The sequence below is a fragment of the Arabidopsis lyrata genome (genome assembly GCF_000004255.2).
Source record: "Arabidopsis lyrata subsp. lyrata unplaced genomic scaffold ARALYscaffold_8, whole genome shotgun sequence".
Taxonomy (NCBI): Eukaryota; Viridiplantae; Streptophyta; class Magnoliopsida; order Brassicales; family Brassicaceae; genus Arabidopsis; species Arabidopsis lyrata.
In genome coordinates this window covers 21313437-21332182 of record NW_003302548.1, presented here as the reverse complement: position 1 = coordinate 21332182, position 18746 = coordinate 21313437, and the positions used below count along the sequence as shown (strand labels likewise).

At 37.3% G+C, this 18746-nt stretch overlaps 6 protein-coding genes across 7 annotated transcripts; 4 read left to right on the top strand and 2 right to left on the bottom strand.

The window, feature by feature from the left end:
• Window positions 1-2574: 2574 nt before the first annotated feature.
• Window positions 2575-4112, bottom strand: LOC9302673. Its single transcript, XM_002864839.2, has 3 exons — window positions 3641-4112; window positions 2995-3151; window positions 2575-2887 (listed from the first exon to the last, which is right to left on the bottom strand). The coding sequence occupies exons 1-3, from the start codon at window positions 3923-3925 to the stop codon at window positions 2745-2747; spliced, it is 585 nt and encodes a 194-aa protein (XP_002864885.2). The 5' UTR covers window positions 3926-4112; the 3' UTR covers window positions 2575-2744.
• A 106-nt stretch (window positions 4113-4218) lies between these two features.
• On the top strand, window positions 4219-8459 carry LOC9302672 (protein LNK1). 2 transcript variants are annotated; one of them, XM_021015625.1, is made up of 8 exons: window positions 4219-4411; window positions 4924-5036; window positions 5392-5924; window positions 6032-6341; window positions 6603-7214; window positions 7378-7511; window positions 7732-7867; window positions 7960-8459. In XM_021015625.1, the coding sequence occupies exons 2-8, from the start codon at window positions 5013-5015 to the stop codon at window positions 8059-8061; spliced, it is 1851 nt and encodes a 616-aa protein (XP_020871284.1). In that variant the 5' UTR covers window positions 4219-4411; window positions 4924-5012; the 3' UTR covers window positions 8062-8459. The 2 variants fall into 2 exon arrangements, with proteins under 2 accessions (XP_020871284.1, XP_020871285.1); XM_021015626.1 differs by lacking the exon at window positions 4924-5036 and having other exon boundaries at window positions 4220-4411.
• Window positions 8436-10061, bottom strand: LOC110225705. Its single transcript, XM_021015628.1, has 4 exons — window positions 9801-10061; window positions 9381-9498; window positions 8917-9064; window positions 8436-8826 (listed from the first exon to the last, which is right to left on the bottom strand). Exons 1-4 carry the CDS (start codon window positions 9999-10001, stop codon window positions 8613-8615), a joined length of 681 nt encoding a protein of 226 aa, XP_020871287.1. The 5' UTR covers window positions 10002-10061; the 3' UTR covers window positions 8436-8612.
• A 75-nt stretch (window positions 10062-10136) lies between these two features.
• Window positions 10137-13238, top strand: LOC9302671 (release factor glutamine methyltransferase). The gene is made up of 4 exons (XM_021015627.1): window positions 10137-10975; window positions 11274-11519; window positions 11765-12388; window positions 12879-13238. Exons 1-3 carry the CDS (start codon window positions 10259-10261, stop codon window positions 11897-11899), a joined length of 1098 nt encoding a protein of 365 aa, XP_020871286.1. The 5' UTR covers window positions 10137-10258; the 3' UTR covers window positions 11900-12388; window positions 12879-13238.
• On the top strand, window positions 12300-13258 carry LOC9302670 (40S ribosomal protein S28-1). The gene is made up of 2 exons (XM_002866552.2): window positions 12300-12388; window positions 12879-13258. The coding sequence occupies exon 2, from the start codon at window positions 12880-12882 to the stop codon at window positions 13072-13074; it is 195 nt and encodes a 64-aa protein (XP_002866598.1). The 5' UTR covers window positions 12300-12388; window position 12879; the 3' UTR covers window positions 13075-13258.
• A 975-nt stretch (window positions 13259-14233) lies between these two features.
• On the top strand, window positions 14234-16368 carry LOC9302669. The gene is made up of 7 exons (XM_002866551.2): window positions 14234-14527; window positions 15360-15481; window positions 15577-15639; window positions 15715-15762; window positions 15866-15919; window positions 16002-16062; window positions 16147-16368. Exons 2-7 carry the CDS (start codon window positions 15392-15394, stop codon window positions 16185-16187), a joined length of 357 nt encoding a protein of 118 aa, XP_002866597.1. The 5' UTR covers window positions 14234-14527; window positions 15360-15391; the 3' UTR covers window positions 16188-16368.
• Window positions 16369-18746: the final 2378 nt, after the last annotated feature.

Sequence of the window (18746 nt, the reverse complement as noted above, 5' to 3'; positions counted from 1 at the left end):
CGGATCCCAAACAACCACAATCCTCGCCGAATTATGATGACCAAAATTACCAAAAGACTTCCAGCCACTAGGAATGGCATTAACTATTCTCCTCGAATTGACCTCCCTTATGTGTGTCTCCAAAAAAGCTCCAAAAAGAGGCTTACAGATATTAATCCAATCCTTAGTCATAGTCTGTCTCGAACCGCTATTCAGTCCTCTTATGTTCCATACAAAATACATGATAATGGGTAGTTAGTGTAGCGAGGCGGCCTTGCGGCCACACCTTCGACGAGACACCATAATGAAAGGTGGCTCAGCTTCTTCAGTAACATTGTTGCGGCTGGACTCAGTAGGTGAGCTCACCAAAAGAACAGGTTGTTGAGAAATCGGCCCAACTGCAGACTCAACATCAATAATAGGATTAACGACAATAGTCCCAATTGGAATTTTTTCTTCAGCATTTGCTGTGATGGACCTGCCCACACGGGAACGAGAGACTTTTCGAGATAGTCTTTCACGACGAGATGGCCTGCCTCTTCGACTAGCGGATCTCTTGGTCACTTTCCTTCCAGAGGTAGACGGCGTGTATTGTCTACAGAGACTAGTGGCGTGTCCAAATTGATCGCATACATTACACTTTGGAGGGAGCCATGGATAGGACACATCTATATCAATTTCTCTCCCATCACTAAATCCTGAAACAACACGAGAAGGAAGCTCCTTCAACAAATTAACCCGAACAAGAAGTTTTGCCACCTCAAAATTCTCTTTCCTTGCTGTTTCGGGGGCGAGTGCAACTGGCTTCCCAACAGCGGTTGCAATTCTACCAAGGCTCTCTTTATTGAACAGAAGATAAGGAACTCCTCTTAATTCCACAGTCACCACAGCCGAAGAAATCAGAGGAGTATCAGGATTGAAATCTGGGGACCAAGGAGCAACAAACATCGGATGTCCCACGATACTCCACATGTTACGGCTAAGAATTGTCTCACGAACACGAGGACTTATCACCTTCAACAGAAAAGTTCCATCGCCTATTCGATGAACAAAAATACGCGGTCCAGAACGTGCCCAAATGGCATTGACCACACCAATTATCCTTCCCATAGCTGGAATAGGACCATGAAATTGAGCAAAGACAAAGTCCTTGAATTCCTCCTTAGCAGCTTGAATGTTTTCATCTGGGATGAACACAAATGGAGCTCCAGAAATGTGTTGGGTAGGGCTACCAATTTCCTCCAAACACGCAGGGTCACGCGCCACAGCCGAGTACGTGCGTGTGGTGGGAGAGACGGTGTCACCGGAGGATGTACCTGCGACGGTGTCACCGGAGGATGTACCTGCGACGGTGTCACCGGAGGATGTACCTGCGACGGTGTCGGGTAGGGAGCCAGAGATCGGAGCAGAGACGTTTGAGAGCACCACATCAGAGGATGAACCTTCAATGATGGGGAGCGAACAACCAACAACGGCTTGGTTAGCAGAACTCAAAGGAACAGCAGCAAACGCCACACTGGAGGATGGACCTACGACGGTGATGGCTGAAGGATTCACTGTTTCAGATTGTAGATCTGAATCGGGCACAGAAACCGAGGCAGAATCCAAACCCAGATTTGGATCGGGACTCACTTGGGTTGAAAGAGAGGAGGCAACAACAACCTCCGACGAACTAGGGAGCAGCGAGAGAGCATTGGAGAGGCCAACAAAAGGAGGTTCTTTGCTAGAACCGGAGAGAGCACGAGCTGAGATCCGAGCAAATTTGGAGGATCCTGGAACCACTCCCCTCAAAGGCTTCTTCTTCTTTTTCTTAGAACCCATGGAGAAATTTCCGACCATCGGCGTGAGGCCGACGTCGGGGGGGAGAAGAAGAAAAGCGAGAGCTTTTAGAGAGAGAGATTTTTAGAGAGAGAGCTTTTATCACTTGTTCTATGCATGACAATTGACAAGAGTTGACTAGTAACAGCAAAATGAAATTTAGATTCTTTGTCATAATCAGAAAGTGTTTATGTTCTTGCTTTTATCCAAATGTACAAAGAAATTTTGTAAGAGAATAATTATTAGCCATAGATTCTTTTTAACCACTTTTGTAGCGTGTAGTAAACAACAATTGCCTTTACATTAATTTACTTTACGTATTTCTTTGGTTCACCCCTATCTAGTTTTAGATACAATCCCCATTTTTCTTACCTTACTTAATCGAGCCTTAAAAATAAAATTATATACTTGTTGTATATACTATTTCTGATTAGTCAAAACTTCCTTCATTGGTATTTTATCAAAATTAGATAATAAACACTAGTGTCTACCAAAAAATTAGATAATCTAGAGAGACACCCACACGCTAAAAACCATGAACCATCACTTCTTTCTAATTTGGTCATAATCCTCTTTTGTTTCTTTGATTCTCTTTTAGTGAAATTAGTTAGATGCGAAATTGCTTCTTCAGCTGTCAAATTTACGCAGTTTCTTGCTCCACACGGCTGGAGATGCCGCGTTACTGAATCTGGCTGGTGGTGCCATCGCAGCACTATCAGCATACGTGTGAAACCACACATCTATAAAATAATAAAACCCATTATTAGTATCGGTCGATTCACATTAGGCCCATTTATAAGCTCAGGCCCATGTAACATTCATTTCTTGAAAAAACAGGCAAGATTCAAGAACGTACCAAATAGACAAAAATACATTTATCTTCAAAGTGATACATCTCCACAAACTCACAAGTACAAAACTTTACAAGTGAAAAAAACGCATCAGCATCATCCATTCATGCCGCTTTTTCCCAACCGCTCTTTGCCGCCGAGTGTTTGAATTATAGCTTCTAAGAGTTTGATCTCATTATCGCGTTTGAATATCTGTTCTTGCATTCCTCGGAGCTCTTCCATGTGCAGTTTGAAAACCTCTGAAACAAGAGTTGTAAGTGAGTGAGTGAATATGAAACTGGAACACATATAAAGGTGCGGGAGAGAGTGGTGCCATCAACCCAAGAAGTGATAATCAAGTACATACTTGTGGTGTTTTCGAGCTCTTTGGTGACCTCTTGGGCACGTGATTCAGCAGCCTTTTGAGAGGACTCAGCTTGGCGTTTCTCAGACCGAGCATGAGCAGCAGCTGTAATGGCAGCATCTAGTTCTCTTTCTAGTGTTTGTACTCTTTGCTCAAGAATCTAAAACAAACCATTGAACAGAGTTAAGAGACATTCTGAAACTATCACTTATCTCAAACATGTAACACAGTCCTTTTTACATACAACATGAAAAAAAATCTATTTCAATACACATTATTGCACTTGGACTTTTCATCGTGAAACCTCATGGTCCAGTCTTTCAGGATTTGGTGATCATTTGCACCATTAACAGATCACAAAATCGGACTACAAGCTCAACTTTATATCCAAGATTAAGGCCCCAAGATTCAAACTTTATGAGCAACTATAAGTTCCCAAATTCACCATCCAATGCAATTCCAGAATCACACTATTACACTGAGCTATAGTAAATACAAAACCTAACTAAAAATGGCGATCGTGATCAACTAGATCGAATCCACAAATCGCAGAAGCAATCATCAAAATGAAAGGAAAGAAGCTCAAAATTCAGCCAATAAAGCTCTATAAACTCAAAATTAATCACCGGAAAAAGGATTTAAAAGGGACCTTGATGGTTCGGGCTTGTTCGGAGACGAGAGAAGCTCTAGCGAAAGTGTCTTCTTCGACGAAGACTGCTTTCTTGAGGAGAAGTTTCTGAAGAGAATCGAGATTCGATGCCATCTCCGTTATATTCTCCAATGATCCTTTCCATCTCTCATCGCTCCCTCCGATCTGCTCCTCCATCGGAAAAAAGATCAAAGGATCTCTCCCGGAGAATTTTTTCGCCGGCAAATATGTCTCGCAGATCGATCGGAAAACAACTAAAGATTCTTTGGGCTTTCTTCGGCCCATTTAACTATTGCTTTTTAACCGCATGGTAATTTTTAATACGTAATGACATCATTACGAAGAGTTACTAGATCTAAGCCAATAAGATGATGAGACGTATCTAGTTTCGAGAATGTACTAATGACGTGTACCAATAATAACACTGGAACTGATAGGATCTCACAGTGCTCTCTCGTCCACGAATTCTGATATTAAAAAACCCAAGCCCGTTAAACCTTTTGATTTTGTTGCCACGTGTCGATATCATGGTCACTTGTCTTTTGATTCTCCCCAAACAAAAACAATAATTAAAATATTTGTAAAAAAAAAATAAAAAAAATTAGGAAGCCTTCATCGTCGTCTTCTGCCGAACATCTGTAGAAGAAACTCCTAGAAAGTTTTTTTCCGATCTAGCTTCGATGAATTGATACAATCAATAGGAGGATCTGCTGATTTTTTTGTTTGTCTGTGGAGTTACTGCTAGTGGAAGAATCTGTCTCACAGTCACAGGTGAGCTTATTTAGTTGGGACTTTAGGGTTTTGATCATTTCATTCGTTTGGTGGAATCTATTTCTATTCAATTTAATTTGAATATTTGGTTCTTATCCTCAATCATTCAATAGCAGCAGCAGCAGTAGCTGAGGATTTCTCAGATTTGATTTTTTTTTTTTAAGTCTCATTGAATGCTTTATTTAACTGGGTTTTGAGTTTGTTTTAGATTGTTATGATGATGATAGGTTAAATCGATTTTGCTAGATATTACGAGCACAAAATGGATGAATCCTACTATCTGATGAAGTGTTTCTACTTTGTTTTTGTGCTACTTGTTATGAGATTTGAATTTTTGGCTGTAGAATTTGAGTCTACTTTTTGAAATACATGAATAGTTGGAAGAGTGGGTTAATTTTATGGGTTTTTGATTCTGAATAAGAAAAATCAAGTTTTCCTAGATGCTGCTGGGTTCGATATCTCTATTATTGGAACCTTCTCCAGCTGTTTAATATCTTATGTTTCGTATCCAGAACCAGAACTAGTTTTGCAATAGAGATGACATATCGGGGTAATGTGCATGATTTTAGTGGTGATTAATGAGTCTTGAAGTTGGGAGGAAATGTCGGACTCTTACATTGATGAGGTGAGTTGAGTCACTATGATATGTGTGTGTATCTTTTTTTCTGGTTTGGTGATTTTTTTGTATGATCTCATAGAGACTATGGATATAGAGCTTTCTTTGTTGTTCTTGTCGTATGTTCCCGGGGAATTTAGTGCTGTGAAATTTCTCACTGTTAGTAGGTTCAAAATCTTTTTGGATTATAGGACAATTCATGTTTTACTATTTGTTATCGCTACCACTTGGATGTGTTCTGTGTATCAGGTTTGGGATTGTTTGTTAGTCTACTCGGTTTGATGTTTCCCTAGTTTTTTTTCTTTGACTTGGTAATGCGGATTTTTATTATTAGCTGAAGTTGTTTTTCCCTTTTTTTTTTCAGCTAGGCGATTATATTTCAGATGAATTTCATGGGAACGATGATGGTATAGTGCCAGACTCAGCGTATGAGAATGGAGGACAGTTTCCAATTCTAGTTAGTAGCAGGAAGAAACGAATAAATGAAGATATGGGTAGTGGAACAAACAATCTAAAGAGTTATACTTTTATCAAGAGGGAGGCAAACATGTTAGGAAAAAATCCATGGCCGGAGAAAAATAGTGGTGGCTCTTCGGTTTCTCGTGATACGGGATCAGGCAAAGATGTTCAGGATATGACATTGGAGGATACAAATATTTCAGATCATGGTTTCAATGGTGGCCACGTTGATGTGGTTGAAAATTTATCCACCGTGGATCCCATGCTGTGTGACAGTGCCGCTGCAACACATGATGGCGTATATAATTATTCCCTCAACAACATTCCGGATGCTGAAAATAATCTTGGCTTTTTCGACAATGGAGATAAAGAAAGCAACGATCTCTTCTATGGCTGGGGTGACATAGGAAATTTTGAGGATGTGGACAACATGCTTAGGTAACATATAGATATTCTTTTTTCTAAGTTTTCTTATCACATTGGGGCTTTATATGAAAAACATGGTAACATTGTACTGAGCTTACACTTGCTTTTTGGACGCACAGGAGTTGTGATTCAACTTTCGGCTTGGATAGTCTTAATAATGAAGATGACTTAGGCTGGTTCTCTTCTGCTCCGCCAAATGAGGAGATAGAAGGCGCGATGACAGATGATATCAAACCAGACAAAGTGTTGGAAAATCAAAGAACCCCAATGTTACAGGTTGAAGATTTTTTGAACAACAGTGAGTCCAACCATGCTGTTGAAGATGAGTATGGATATACCATCGGGGGTGATTCAGCTCAAGTAAAATCATCAGAAAATTTATTCGATACGAGTTCGCAAAAGAAGGATATATTGATGCTGGATGTAGAGGTTAGTCAAATTCTTATTTCAGAATTTTTTGCGCCCTCCAACATGCCACCCTTAATTACCTTCTATGATGACTTATTTAGTTGCACGTTTTCCTCAGTAAAATCTTTTAACTACGATATGACGCTTTTTACAATTTTTCTGTGAATGGTGGTTTATGGTTTCTTTAAGGCTAGTAAGTATCCTATTAGATAAATATTTACACTGCTGAAGTCGTGACACTATTCCAGCAATTTCATATCAGTGCGCATTTTTGTTATACAGGCAAATCTTGAGAAGAAGCAGACTGATCATCTTCATCATCTGGATGGGAAAAGTGATGGGTTCTCTGAGAACAGTTTTACTTTACAGCACAGTGGTATTTCAAGGGAAATAATGGACACAAACCAGTATTACCCTCCCTCCGCATTCCAACAGCGAGGTGTGCCATACTCGCATTTCAATTGTGAGCAGCCTTCCGATCAAGTATCAGCATGTGAAAGTAAATCTGGTATTAAATCTGAGAACAAACCCAATCCTTCCTCTGCTTCAAATGAGTCATACACATCAAATCAGGCACAATCTGTCGAGAGCTTACAAGGTCCAACTGTTGATGATCGGTGTAGGAAGGGCTTTAAAACGAGAGCCAACTTGCTGCCTGGGCAAGATATAACTCCTTCTTTTGCTGCAAATACCAAGAACAGTAGTAAGACAAACCCCATGGTGTTTCCTGATGCTGCTTCTATCCAGAAGATCGGGCTTGAGAATGACCACAGAAAAGCTGCAACTGAATTGGAAACATCAAACATGCAGGGAAGTTCTTGTGTTAGTTCTGTTGTGGATGACATTTCACTGGAAGCAACAAGTTTTCGCCAGCTGCAACAAGTTATAGAACAGGTACAACTAGTCAGTAGATAATTGATGATATAAGGAAATGGCAGTTCTGAAGGTGATTGGTAAAAGTTTGCTGTTCCTTTGCGATTGATATCAAAGTGTATATATCGTAAGAAATTTACATGTATATCTGTTTACTTTGTTGATGTACACTTGCTTGCTCCAGTTGGATGTTAGGACAAAGCTTTGCATAAGAGACAGCTTATACCGATTGGCAAAAAGCGCTGAACAGAGACACCATGGTGGAAACAGACCAGAGAAAGTTGCAGGCTCGCATCTGGTGACTGGTGAAACAGACAAGTAAGCACCACAACCGACATAATTATTCAATATGTTCACCCTTTATCTCCTGTTGCTAAGTAAAGTTCTTGAGGCCAACTTATAACTTTATATAGGATTAGACTGGGGTCTTGACAGATTTAGTAACTCTCTTCTTTAGAAACTTCCACTTGGGTATTTGTACTCATCCCTCATTTCTTGTAGATTCTAATCTTTGTTATCTGTATTTGGTCACATCCAGGTACGCTGGATTCATGGATATCGAAACTGATACAAACCCGATAGACCGATCCATAGCTCATTTGTTGTTTCACAGGCCCTCAGACTCATCGCTTTCATCAGATAACAATGTTCTGTCTTATAAATCTCATCCAATGGTAAGTTAGACAGACCTTCAATTCTTACACAGCCATTTAAATTGCAAACTGTGTCACACAGTGCCTCATTTTACCCATCATAATCTCCACAGATTCCTCAGCCTAATAGTAGCCCGAGTCTGAGGATGGAGAAACAAGAGGAAACTCCAGAACTTAGACCCGAAGCAGAAGTTGTAATAAGTGACAACAATTAATGATGTCAACAAAAACTGGCTCTTTCACTGCTGAAGCATTCGAGATATGGTTGTTAACACTAATCTCGATTTTGGCTAAGCGAAATTGCTCAGGTTAGTTACTAAAATCCTGACTGCTTCTTTCATTAGAATCATGGATTTTGTAACATAGTTGTATTAGTGTTGAGATAACTTTCTGGTCTAGATTTCGGTTCGAACCTGATTGTACACCTGGTTGCTCGAACCGGGTCTTTGAGACTTATTTGCCTTTGTAATATGTTCAAGTTGTTAAGTAGAGGAAGAAGTAGAGACACACAGCAATTCTGTAGATAAAGATGCTAGTTCGTTTTGTAATGCCATAAAATATTCTGCTGTGCAACTCTTTTTCATAATAATGATTTGATGATCTCATAAATATATTTCAATTTTGACGAATTTAGATATTCCGAAGCAATACCAATCCCAATAATTGTGTCGATAAAAGATTAAGCTTTGTGTCACAAGCTACGTTACACAAATTGGGAATTGGATGGTACAATGTAGTAAAAGGAGAAAGAAAGTTCTGAAACACTCTAATCGAAAGTTTGCCTAAGTTGCATCTCGGTTTCACTTTTCCAAGAAGCGTGAGAAGATTGTCCTCTCATTCTTTTGCTCTTCTCTTTATCTTTGATCGTAGAGCCTTTCTTCTTCGCGTCTACGTCCGGTAATGGCCGGTCACCACAAATCGGGCATACCATTCCTCTCGTGCTTGTATATGTTTTTGGTACACCGCATTGCAAACACATCCTAAACTCATCATAGAAATCCTAATCAAGCTCACATTGTGCAAATATAAATTTACGAAAGAATGAAGAAGAGACCAAGGGTTATTCATACCTCAAGAGATCTGCAGATTCTTCTGCATTAGGATTGGTTGCAGTAGATATCCGCTTTTCACCACCCTCTGAAGAAGGTGGTGCATCAATATCGTTTCTTACTCTCTCATGGATTCCTACTAGTTGAGGTTTTGCTTCCATGACAACACCTACAGGCCAATAAGCTGAAACCATCAGGCTTGGATCGAGAGATATCAACAGTTCCATAAACAGAACTGAGAAACCGGATAGATAGAGACTACAACCCAAGGTGCCTGGTTTCTTATTTCACAATGTTTATGCTTTAAGTATCAAAACAAGCTTCTAAAGCTAAATCCACATTCACATATATTTTTGAGATACCAATCCATAATCTTGTGCACTTTAAACCTATTGATGTGAATTCTTCAACATCATCTAAAGATGAACCATTCCAAATTCTAAATAACCAAAAATGCTAAGAAGGTGCAAGCAAGTTGCGGCTACCTTTTGGTTTAACTTTCTTCTTTTTGCGACTAATACGCTGTGCATGTTCTGCATCTCTAGCTGAAGCTTCATCATCCGCTTCTGTGCGATTGTTTAGAAACTCCGGTGGCCCTGATATCTGCAAAATTCAATAGAAGCAAAGCATCATTTACTACAAGCTTTTCGAGTAAGAGTAACCAACAAGTTCATATACAATATAAGCAACTAGGCCAACAAACACTAAAAAGTTTTCACTATCAGAAGATCTCTCTAATGTTCCACCCCAAACCTAAATAAGTCTGGGGATCTCCGGGGAAAACCCTAAATTTCAATCACATAAAATCTACAGATCCAAGTAACTTATTTTCATCTTTAATAATGAGATCATTCAAAATTAGAATTCGATGAATTGAGGTTTAGAAGATCAAAGAGAAAGATGACCTGAGAGAAAACGTCGTCAGCGGAAGGAAGGCCGGAGTGTTTAGCGGAGGAGGCAGATGCAGAGAAATCAAACACAGAAGAAGATTCATATCTCCGAACACCATTATCGTCATCGTCAGAGTTCTCGTAATCCCCAAAATTTCTCTCCTCTGCTTCTTCTTCTTCTGCAGAAGAATAGCCTTGAAGCAGCGTCAAGCTCATGTTTGTTCGTTGCTCCAAAGATCTATCGGAGCCGCAAACGAAAATAAGTAGAACTTTTCTTAATTTATGCTTTAGCCCTTTAGATTCCTTGTAAATCTAATTTCAATCCTCGGTTCAAAACCCGGCGAAAACGAAACCGGAACCGGAAATAGAGTCAGCTATCTAAGACTATTAACCGGATATGATTATCCGGTTTACGGTTTAGTTGGAAAGATTTATAAACCGATTTGGTCTGTTTGTGCGGCAAAAACCTTGAAATGATAAGAATCTTTCCAAGTTTACGGTTTACCTCTCTGCTCTCTGCCGCTAAACCTCTTTGCTCATATTCTCCGGCGAAATCCTCTACGGAGACTAATTCTCTCAGCATAACTCCCAAGACACCGCTATTCCTTAGAACGCCGTCGCACGCAACTTCTCTATCTGAGGTTTGGAAATGGCACGACTGGGCGAAAGATCTGGCCTCCTCCGTAGAGGAATCTTCGACGAATTCTGAAGATGTTCTTGACTCTGTAATTCTCCACCGTGAGCTAAAATGGCTGATCGAAGACTCAATCGTAGACGATCCTTTAGTGATTCTTCACAGAAGCGAAATCGCGGACAACGGCGAGAAGAATGTGAAATTGAGAGCGTCGTTGGAGGAGCTTTACGATTTATGGAGGCAGAGGATCGAGAAGCGTCGGCCGTTTCAGTACGTGGTCGGATGCGAATACTGGAGAGATTTGGTGTTGTGCGTTGAGGAAGGGGTTCTAATTCCGAGACCGGAGACGGAACTAATCGTCGATATGGTGGAGGAGCTTGTAACGAGAGATGAATGGTTTAAGAAAGGTTTTTGGGCTGATCTTGGGACAGGAAGTGGTGCAATTGCGATAGGCATTGCTAAAGTCTTGGGAAGCCGTGGGAGAGTTATAGCTACAGATCTCAGTCCGGTGGCAGTTGCCGTTGCCGGAAAAAATGTGCAGAGATACGGCCTTGAGGTTAGTAGATTTTCTTTTTTAAACCTGATGATGATAAAAATAAAATCTATTGTATTTATGGAATTGGGATCTTTCAACATCAGAAGTTGTAATGGATTTGAGGATTTGGTAGACAAAACCAGTAAAATGTGGGATGAAGAATTGTAATCCTGCAACATTCTTCAGTTTGATTGCTTTCATAGTGGTGATGAAATTTGATATATCTAAGAGATGATTGATGTAAGGGAAGGATCATATTCTGAAACATTATTCAGCTTTGGTTTCTTCTCACCATTGTGATAAAATTGGACTTATCCAGGGGATGATTGAAGTGAGAGAAGGATCTTGGTTTGAGCCTTTGAAAGGTCTTGAAGGAAAACTTGTAGGGCTTGTAAGTAATCCACCATACATACCAAGTGATGACATTCCAGGCCTACAAGCTGAAGTTGGTAAACATGAACCGAAACTTGCATTGGATGGTGGTATTGATGGAACTGATAGTCTTCTCCATCTCTGTTATGGGGCTTCTCAGATGCTTCAACGCGGTGGTTTTTTCGTTTTCGAGGTACCTACCTTATTTTCACTCTGTTTCTCCAAAATATTTAGTAGACAGATTCAATCGTTTGGGTTTATTATGTCTTTCTCCCTGTCTCTGATACTGAAAACTGGCGAAGTTAGTATTGAAAAGAGATTTAAGATAATCTTGTTTGTGTATGAGTCCGAAGAAACAATTTTAAGATGTTGCATATGTACTAATAATCAAATCCACCATGAATGATTAATTGATCCTATTGGCATATGATGATGCAGACGAATGGAGAGAAACAAAGCAAGATGATCGTTGATTACATGATGAGCAATGATCTAAAAGACTGTTTCTCAGATTTGAAGATAGTTTCTGATTTTGCTGGAATCAATCGGTTCGTGACTGGCTTTCGTCTCTGAGCTTTTTTACACAACTTGCTGTGGTGCTACTTAGTACTTCCCATTACTTGTGACTTGTGGGATCTCATTTTCAGTATATCTCTTCTAAGTGAAGTAATCTAATTTATGGCTTTGCGAAGTTCATTTCTATCAAATAATGACCTTAGTTAACAGAATCGTATTGGAAGAATTTTTGTTTTTGTTTTTTTTTATATACCAGATACGAGGCAATTGTAAAAAGTACAGCGTTGAAATGATAAATTTTCAGTGATCCAATATCATGTGGGTTATGGTAGGTAGGATTAAAGGTATAAATTATTAAATTGTAGACTGATACGAATATGGGCTTTTTAAGCCCATCGGACTTCCCATTGGCTCGTAGGCTTGGCCCATTTATGCTATATAACCACCAATAAATTCATCACTCTCAGCTTTTTGATATTAGGGTTTATTTTGGCAATCTCGATTTCACCTAGCTTTCCTCAGAGCATCCGCCGCATCCGTCTACAGGTTCGTTCTTGAGGCGCTTATTCTTCTCTTTTAAGATTTTATGATTCTCATCCTGAACATGTTCGTAGATTCATTGCGTGATGTTTCTGGAGTTAGAATTTCTCCATGTGGTTTTGTATATTGTTGTCCGTTCTTCATTTTTCGATAAACACGCTTCTCGGTGATCGATCGTACTAGTATAAGATTTAGTTGAGTTAGGGAGACTACAAATCGAGAAAGATCTGTCGAGCTCAGGAACAATAGTTAATTACTTGTCCTTTTTTCGGAATTCTCCTGTGTGTTGTGAGTTCTAAAGCTTTTTGGGTAGTCTCAGATTGTTTTGAACATAATCATTGGTTTTAGTGGTTTGATCTGTAGAACAGTTATAATCATGTATTCTTTTGTTGTACAGTTAGCCTTTTTATTAATACATTCATCTGCATGTTTCATATGTCAATATGAGCTCTAATTGGTATGAAGATGTTAACATTCCACATTTATGTAAATGCAGAATGGATTCTCAAATCAAACATGCCGTGGTCGTTAAGGTCATGGGTAGGACTGGTTCTCGTGGTCAGGTCACTCAGGTTAGAGTCAAGTTCACTGATTCAGACCGTTACATCATGAGGAACGTGAAAGGACCGGTCAGAGAAGGAGATATCCTCACTCTCCTCGAGTCCGAGAGAGAAGCTAGAAGACTCCGTTGATTCCATATCCCAATCCTCTTTCAAAACTCTTCCCAACATTTACATTTTGATGGTCTCTTGTTTCTTGGCCTTGTAGTCAAGTTTTTTTTGTTGCTCTGTTTTAATTACTTGAGGTTTTTGTTAAGACAATGTTTGAATCTAGGAATGAATCTTTTATGACGTAATGAAAATGTGCCATTAGTAATTTCATTCAGGTAAATCATTTAACTAGGGTTATAATTAGGAGTATGTAATTTATTCATCATTTGTGATATAAATCATTTAAATATTGTTTTAATAATTTTGTCTAACTGTCATCCGGAACAAAAAAATTGTAGAAGTCGGGTTTAGCTATTCAACTTCGAATAAATTAAGCTTTTCGAGATAAGATCGTTGTGGTTAAATTTTTGTTCTTCCAGATTATCCCGCTTTAATATTAGACATGTTATATAATATTTAACATTAGACATGTTATATAATAAATTGATCATTACTCTTTCTTATCTTTTAACAAGTAATGACATGTCTTTCAGAAGAAATTATTTTTAAAAAAGTGCTTTATTATATATTTATTGTTTTTGTTTGTCATTTACTCATTACCAATTAAACCATTTATGTGTTTGACCAATGTTCTCTTACCATTTATGTCTTAAATGTCTAATTTTTCAATTATCATCCTTTTTCTAAAACACAGAACAAATTCAAAATTTGAAGTTATGGAAGCATCTAAGAGAACATGTTAAATAGATATTATATATATATATATATAATTGATTTCTCGGCTCAACGGTTTTTACCGTTAAAAACCCGCGTAAAATAATCTTACAAAACAACAATTTCAAATTTGAAATAGTGAAAAGTACCTAAAATGACATTACATATAATGTTCATCAGATTAATGGTTTTTACCTTTAAAAACCCGCAAAAGAAACAAAATTTTACAAAACAAAAACAAAAATTTCAAATTTAGAATAGTGCAAACTTCCATCGACTCAACAATTTTATACCATTAAAAATCCGCAAACATAAACATAGATTTGCGCGGATATTCATCTAATACCATTAAAAATCCGCAAACATAAACATAGATTTGCGCGGATATTCATCTAGTAACAACATAGACAAAGTTTTTAGCAAAATTATTGGTCACATTTTATAACAAAGAAACGCTTTTAATGTATTGCTCTCAACGGTTTTAATTTTTGTCAAACCCCTCAAACGAATCTTAATCACGTGTTTTAACCCCTTTTTGAAGATAATTACCAATTTAACCCTCGCGCCGCGTTTCTGCTTCCATTCTTTCTTACCCAAATCATATCTCTCTGTCTCCCACACATCTCTTTATATATATCAATTCACAAAGAAGATCTTCTTCTCCCATTTCTCCATTGACAACAACGAAGATACGTCCCAACGAGCTCAGAGAGCCACACCAATCCTCTTCTTCTTCTTCTTCTTCTTCTTCTTCCTCCTGGTGCGTCTAATCTCGATCTCGTTTTCTAAACCTTAACTTCTCCGTTTCGTTTCTTCGTCTTCTCATCTCGATGATGATGATGGAGATTGAGATTCTCTGATTCTCTATATCGTTATGTCATTTTTTCAATCTCTCAACATAAGAACCTGATTGTTTATCCTTAGGGCTTTGTTTGAGTTTCCTCTGATTTGAATTTTGAGTTTTGATCGTGGTTTGATTGTGTATCTGATCCGCCGTCGGTTTCGTTGTGATCTGATCATTTCGCGTTGTTTAAGTGAAATTCTAGGTTTATACAGTCTTTGTCTATATGCATTGTTGAGATCTGATTCACATGGTTGATTTTGATTTCAATCTGGAAATTGATTTGAATTCAAAGTCGAATCTGAACTTTAAAGCTTTAGCTATTCTGATCCCTGTGAATTCTGGAAGCGGTTTTGTTTACATAGATAGAGATGTGAGATAAGCTTTTGGAGGCTTTGCCTATTTTATGGAGTATACACTCATCATTTGTTCCTTTAGTTTGGGTTTTTGTTTTGGCTGCCTCAAGTTTTATATGTTGTTCATAGTTAGGCTCATTCGTGTTCTTGAGCTGTACAATACTACACTTTTCAGGACAGATAGTTTGGTGACTTGGTCACAGGATTGTGGAACTAGTATCAAATAGGAAGCATATTATTTGATCATAAAGATCCTTTAGTTTCTTTTTAAGTTCATTTATTAATTAGCTTCCTTTGATTGCTTCATTGATGAACCCTCGAGTCTGCTTTTGTTACTTGTTCATGAGTTGTGTGTATATTCGTTAAGTAATGTTGTATATTATATACTCGTGCAGCATTTTTGGTTTGGTGGCGTTGAGACATCATCATGTCTAGCGCAGAGGATGTGAAAGAGCAATCAGTGCAAGGAAACCTCACCAATGAGGCAGAAAAGTCAATGCCATCATCACAGCAGGAGGTTTCCCTTTTAATTCTCACACTAGATACTTTTGATCAAATACCGTAATGAATATGATACCGTGACCTAACTCTTTCTTTAATTGCATTGTGTAGGAGGCTGCCGTAAAGAAGAAGTATGGAGGGCTCATGCCAAAGAAACCTCCTCTCATTTCCAAGGTAAGTATAGTATCTGGTCTAATAAGGAGATTTTGGGGTTTCACTTGGTTTTTCTGAGGTGTGGTTTCATATCAGGATCATGAGCGAGCATACTTTGACTCAGCTGATTGGGCTCTTGGAAAGGTAATAAACTTTAATCCGCGAGTGTTGTCTCTTTTGAGTTACCATATATAAGCTCTATCTAATGTTCCCACTCTGATGGTGTTATTATTAATGTCTCCAACAGCAAGGTGTTGCAAAGCCAAAGGGACCCCTCGAAGCTCTTCGTCCCAAGTTACAGGTAAAAGAGCTTGAACCCTGTTTCAGCTGTTTTTTTTTCTGCTGTTTGTTTCCAATTTTAAGATCTTGTCCTTCTTTTGCAGCCAACGCAGCAGCAGACGCGTTACAGGAAGTCTCCATGTGCACCATCTGAGGGTGGTGAAGGTAAAATCTTGTCATCTTATAATCTCCATCTCAAAGCAATTTACAGGCTTATTGATCCATCTGTTGGCTCTGATATAATTACAGATGGAGGAGCTGCTCAGGCCGAGGGAGGTTCAGGCAACTGAGGCGTAGAGTGATGATGATGTATGAAAACTCTTGTGTAAGAAGTCTGTTATAATCGGATATTTTCTGTCCATTTGAAACATCAGATATGGCGTTCTTTAAAATCTTAACTTGATCGAGAAATGATAGTTTACCCCTTTTGGTCTGGAATCTCTGGTCATAATTGAATTTAATTTATAAGCAGCCTTTGGAATACCTAAAAATATCTGATATACTATATTTTAGCTAATCTTTTTTTTTTTGTCTAACAACTCTATATTAAAAGATAGGCCAAATGAGCTAGTCCTTTGGATTGGTTCATTTGAACCGGTTTTTTAATATAAAGTTGTTGACAGAAAAAAAAAATAGCTAATGTATATCTAATCTTTCATCAGATTGGCTAATATTTACATAGTTTATAAAGTTATCGTAACATTCTAATGGACAAATGATGGTTAACATGCGTTAACATTAAAGTCAGAGGGCCAAGTGGTAGACTCTTTCTCCATGCAAATGAAGAAATCTCCTATAAAATTAACAATGGTACACGTTATATTTTCTCTAATGTATATCATTGTTAATTTATTTACTTGGTAAATATCACTCTTGCCAGTTGCCACCATCATCAGTTTAGTAATATTGCATTTGTTACTGTGTAGTAGAGTTTCACTAACAAATATATGTGTGTATATGTTAAACCAAAAATATATATATATATATATATATATATATATATGTGTATATATACTCAAGTCACAGGAGATAAGGATGAACATGTTATTTTTGGATCATCTCAAGATTCTCAAACGAGTATATTTAACTACCATCTATAGATAGATTACCATGGTTCAGTTATTACTCCTTCGTATTATATTAAGTAGTGTTTTAGATTATTTTATTGTAAGTAATGTACTAATGTTTCATGTTTTTACTGCCAAAACTACTTTATTGTAAGTAATGTTTCATATGATCATTTATATTATTCAGTTTGTTTTATTATTAGTTAAAAAAATTCTAAATAATTTTATAGTTTTAAAAATATTAAAAAACCAAATGTTTGTTTTAAGCTATGTTCAAAACCGTAAATATTGTTTTATTTTGATACAGAATATATCGATGCATACGACAACTATCCTTTTCAAATCTGTTTTCTTTTTTTTTTTTAATAATATTGAACTCTTTTAGTCGCCTATTACATCAATTTTGTCTGAATTACAAAAGTCTAAGACCTTTTTTTCCGCACAAAACAAAATCAAATTATTTTTCTGATAATCCGTAAGCCCATGCAGTGAAAAATTGTATGGTTGGATGAAACATATTTTTAATTAAAAACATGCTAACCAATACAACACATATACGTTCGCAGATATATATAAAAAAAAAACAAAAAAAAAACAAGTTAGGTTTAAAATTTTATATATTAGTCAAAATATTGATAGATACACAATCGTGTGAATTCACTGAAACTTCAAACACATGACATCAGAAAAGCGAAAAATCCGGAAGATAAGTAAGATTTTGTGACATAAGGAAGTCGAAGAACTTAAATCGGAGATACTTCCAAAACGATCCCACTAATTGCCGGATTCAGCAGTCTGTTGTCGACTCTTCTTATTATGACTTTGCTCAAAGTCAGCTTCCAAAACATTATCAATTTCGATCTCTATTCTTATTGTATTTATTTATCTCTTAAATCCACAAGCCCTAATTAGTCTTCTCTGTAATATACATACATCGCGGACGGATATGAGACGTTTAGTCGTTTATAAGATAATTATTCTGCGGATTTCACTTTTGGAAGAGATATATAAACATCAACGTTCATTATGTACATACATATAGTCACAAATTTGTAAGAAAATATATATGAAAACGATATTCACCAAAAAAGATAATTATATAAGAATTAAACAACAATATAATAGAAAAGTGGTACAATTTCATTTGTCGAAGACAGTGTGAGGGTCCTACTACTTGCGATATATAGAGATTTCGGACAATATATATACTTTCTTTTCTTATTTTTCGAGCAAAAGTTTTCGGACAATATACAAGCAAAGGAATCCGAGAACAAGCGTCAAAGCCTAGAATACAGTGGTACATTTACATGCCAAACTCTGAAAATATTTCTTTCTGCGTTTGCATTTAAAATTTGAATATGAACTTACAGTATTTTAATACATGTAAACGCAAATGCTAAACAATCCTTGTTTGACACAGTCATAATCATAATCTCAATCTCATTTCATTGGTTGAAGAATATAATAAAATCAGATAAATTGAGCTTTTGACAAAAAAAAAAATCGTTATTTATAGAGGAGTAGACAAATAAAGCTCATAATATCCTTAAGGAAAGATGATCGTCTAGATCTTATCTTATAAAGTCAATGGTCATAATTTGAGGAATAGAACAATAATACTATGAGTCTGATACCAAAAATATAAGTTTCATCTATATATCTCAATTATGGTTTTTTCGTGTAATCTACATATATTTGAAGTAGTAATAGTCTTTGGAGATAATGTGTTTGTCTCCAAGTTAGGATTTTGAAATAGTACCAAGTTATCGTTTGGCACAAGTC

Coding starts and splice junctions, on each gene's coding strand:
- LOC9302673 (XM_002864839.2), bottom strand. CDS start 3,925: ATGGGCCGAAGAAAGCCCAAAGAATCTTTAGTTGTTTTCCGATCGATC. Junction 3,152..3,640: donor AACAAGCCCGAACCATCAAG/GTCCCTTTTAAA, acceptor GGTTTGTTTTAG/ATTCTTGAGCAAAGAGTACA. Junction 2,888..2,994: donor AGAGCTCGAAAACACCACAA/GTATGTACTTGA, acceptor CTCTTGTTTCAG/AGGTTTTCAAACTGCACATG.
- LOC9302672 (XM_021015625.1), top strand. CDS start 5,013: ATGTCGGACTCTTACATTGATGAG. Junction 6,342..6,602: donor TATTGATGCTGGATGTAGAG/GTTAGTCAAATT, acceptor TTTGTTATACAG/GCAAATCTTGAGAAGAAGCA. Junction 7,215..7,377: donor TGCAACAAGTTATAGAACAG/GTACAACTAGTC, acceptor TGCTTGCTCCAG/TTGGATGTTAGGACAAAGCT.
- LOC110225705 (XM_021015628.1), bottom strand. CDS start 10,001: ATGAGCTTGACGCTGCTTCAAGGCTATTCTTCTGCAGAAGAAGAAGAA. Junction 9,065..9,380: donor GAAGAAAGTTAAACCAAAAG/GTAGCCGCAACT, acceptor ATTGGCCTGTAG/GTGTTGTCATGGAAGCAAAA. Junction 8,827..8,916: donor GAATCTGCAGATCTCTTGAG/GTATGAATAACC, acceptor TGATGAGTTTAG/GATGTGTTTGCAATGCGGTG.
- LOC9302671 (XM_021015627.1), top strand. CDS start 10,259: ATGATAAGAATCTTTCCAAGTTTACGGTTTACCTCTCTGCTCTCTGCC. Junction 10,976..11,273: donor TGCAGAGATACGGCCTTGAG/GTTAGTAGATTT, acceptor GGACTTATCCAG/GGGATGATTGAAGTGAGAGA. Junction 11,520..11,764: donor GTGGTTTTTTCGTTTTCGAG/GTACCTACCTTA, acceptor ATGATGATGCAG/ACGAATGGAGAGAAACAAAG.
- LOC9302670 (XM_002866552.2), top strand. CDS start 12,880: ATGGATTCTCAAATCAAACATGCCGTGGTCGTTAAGGTCATGGGTAGG.
- LOC9302669 (XM_002866551.2), top strand. CDS start 15,392: ATGTCTAGCGCAGAGGATGTGAAAGAGCAATCAGTGCAAGGAAACCTC. Junction 15,482..15,576: donor TGCCATCATCACAGCAGGAG/GTTTCCCTTTTA, acceptor TGCATTGTGTAG/GAGGCTGCCGTAAAGAAGAA. Junction 15,640..15,714: donor AACCTCCTCTCATTTCCAAG/GTAAGTATAGTA, acceptor GTTTCATATCAG/GATCATGAGCGAGCATACTT.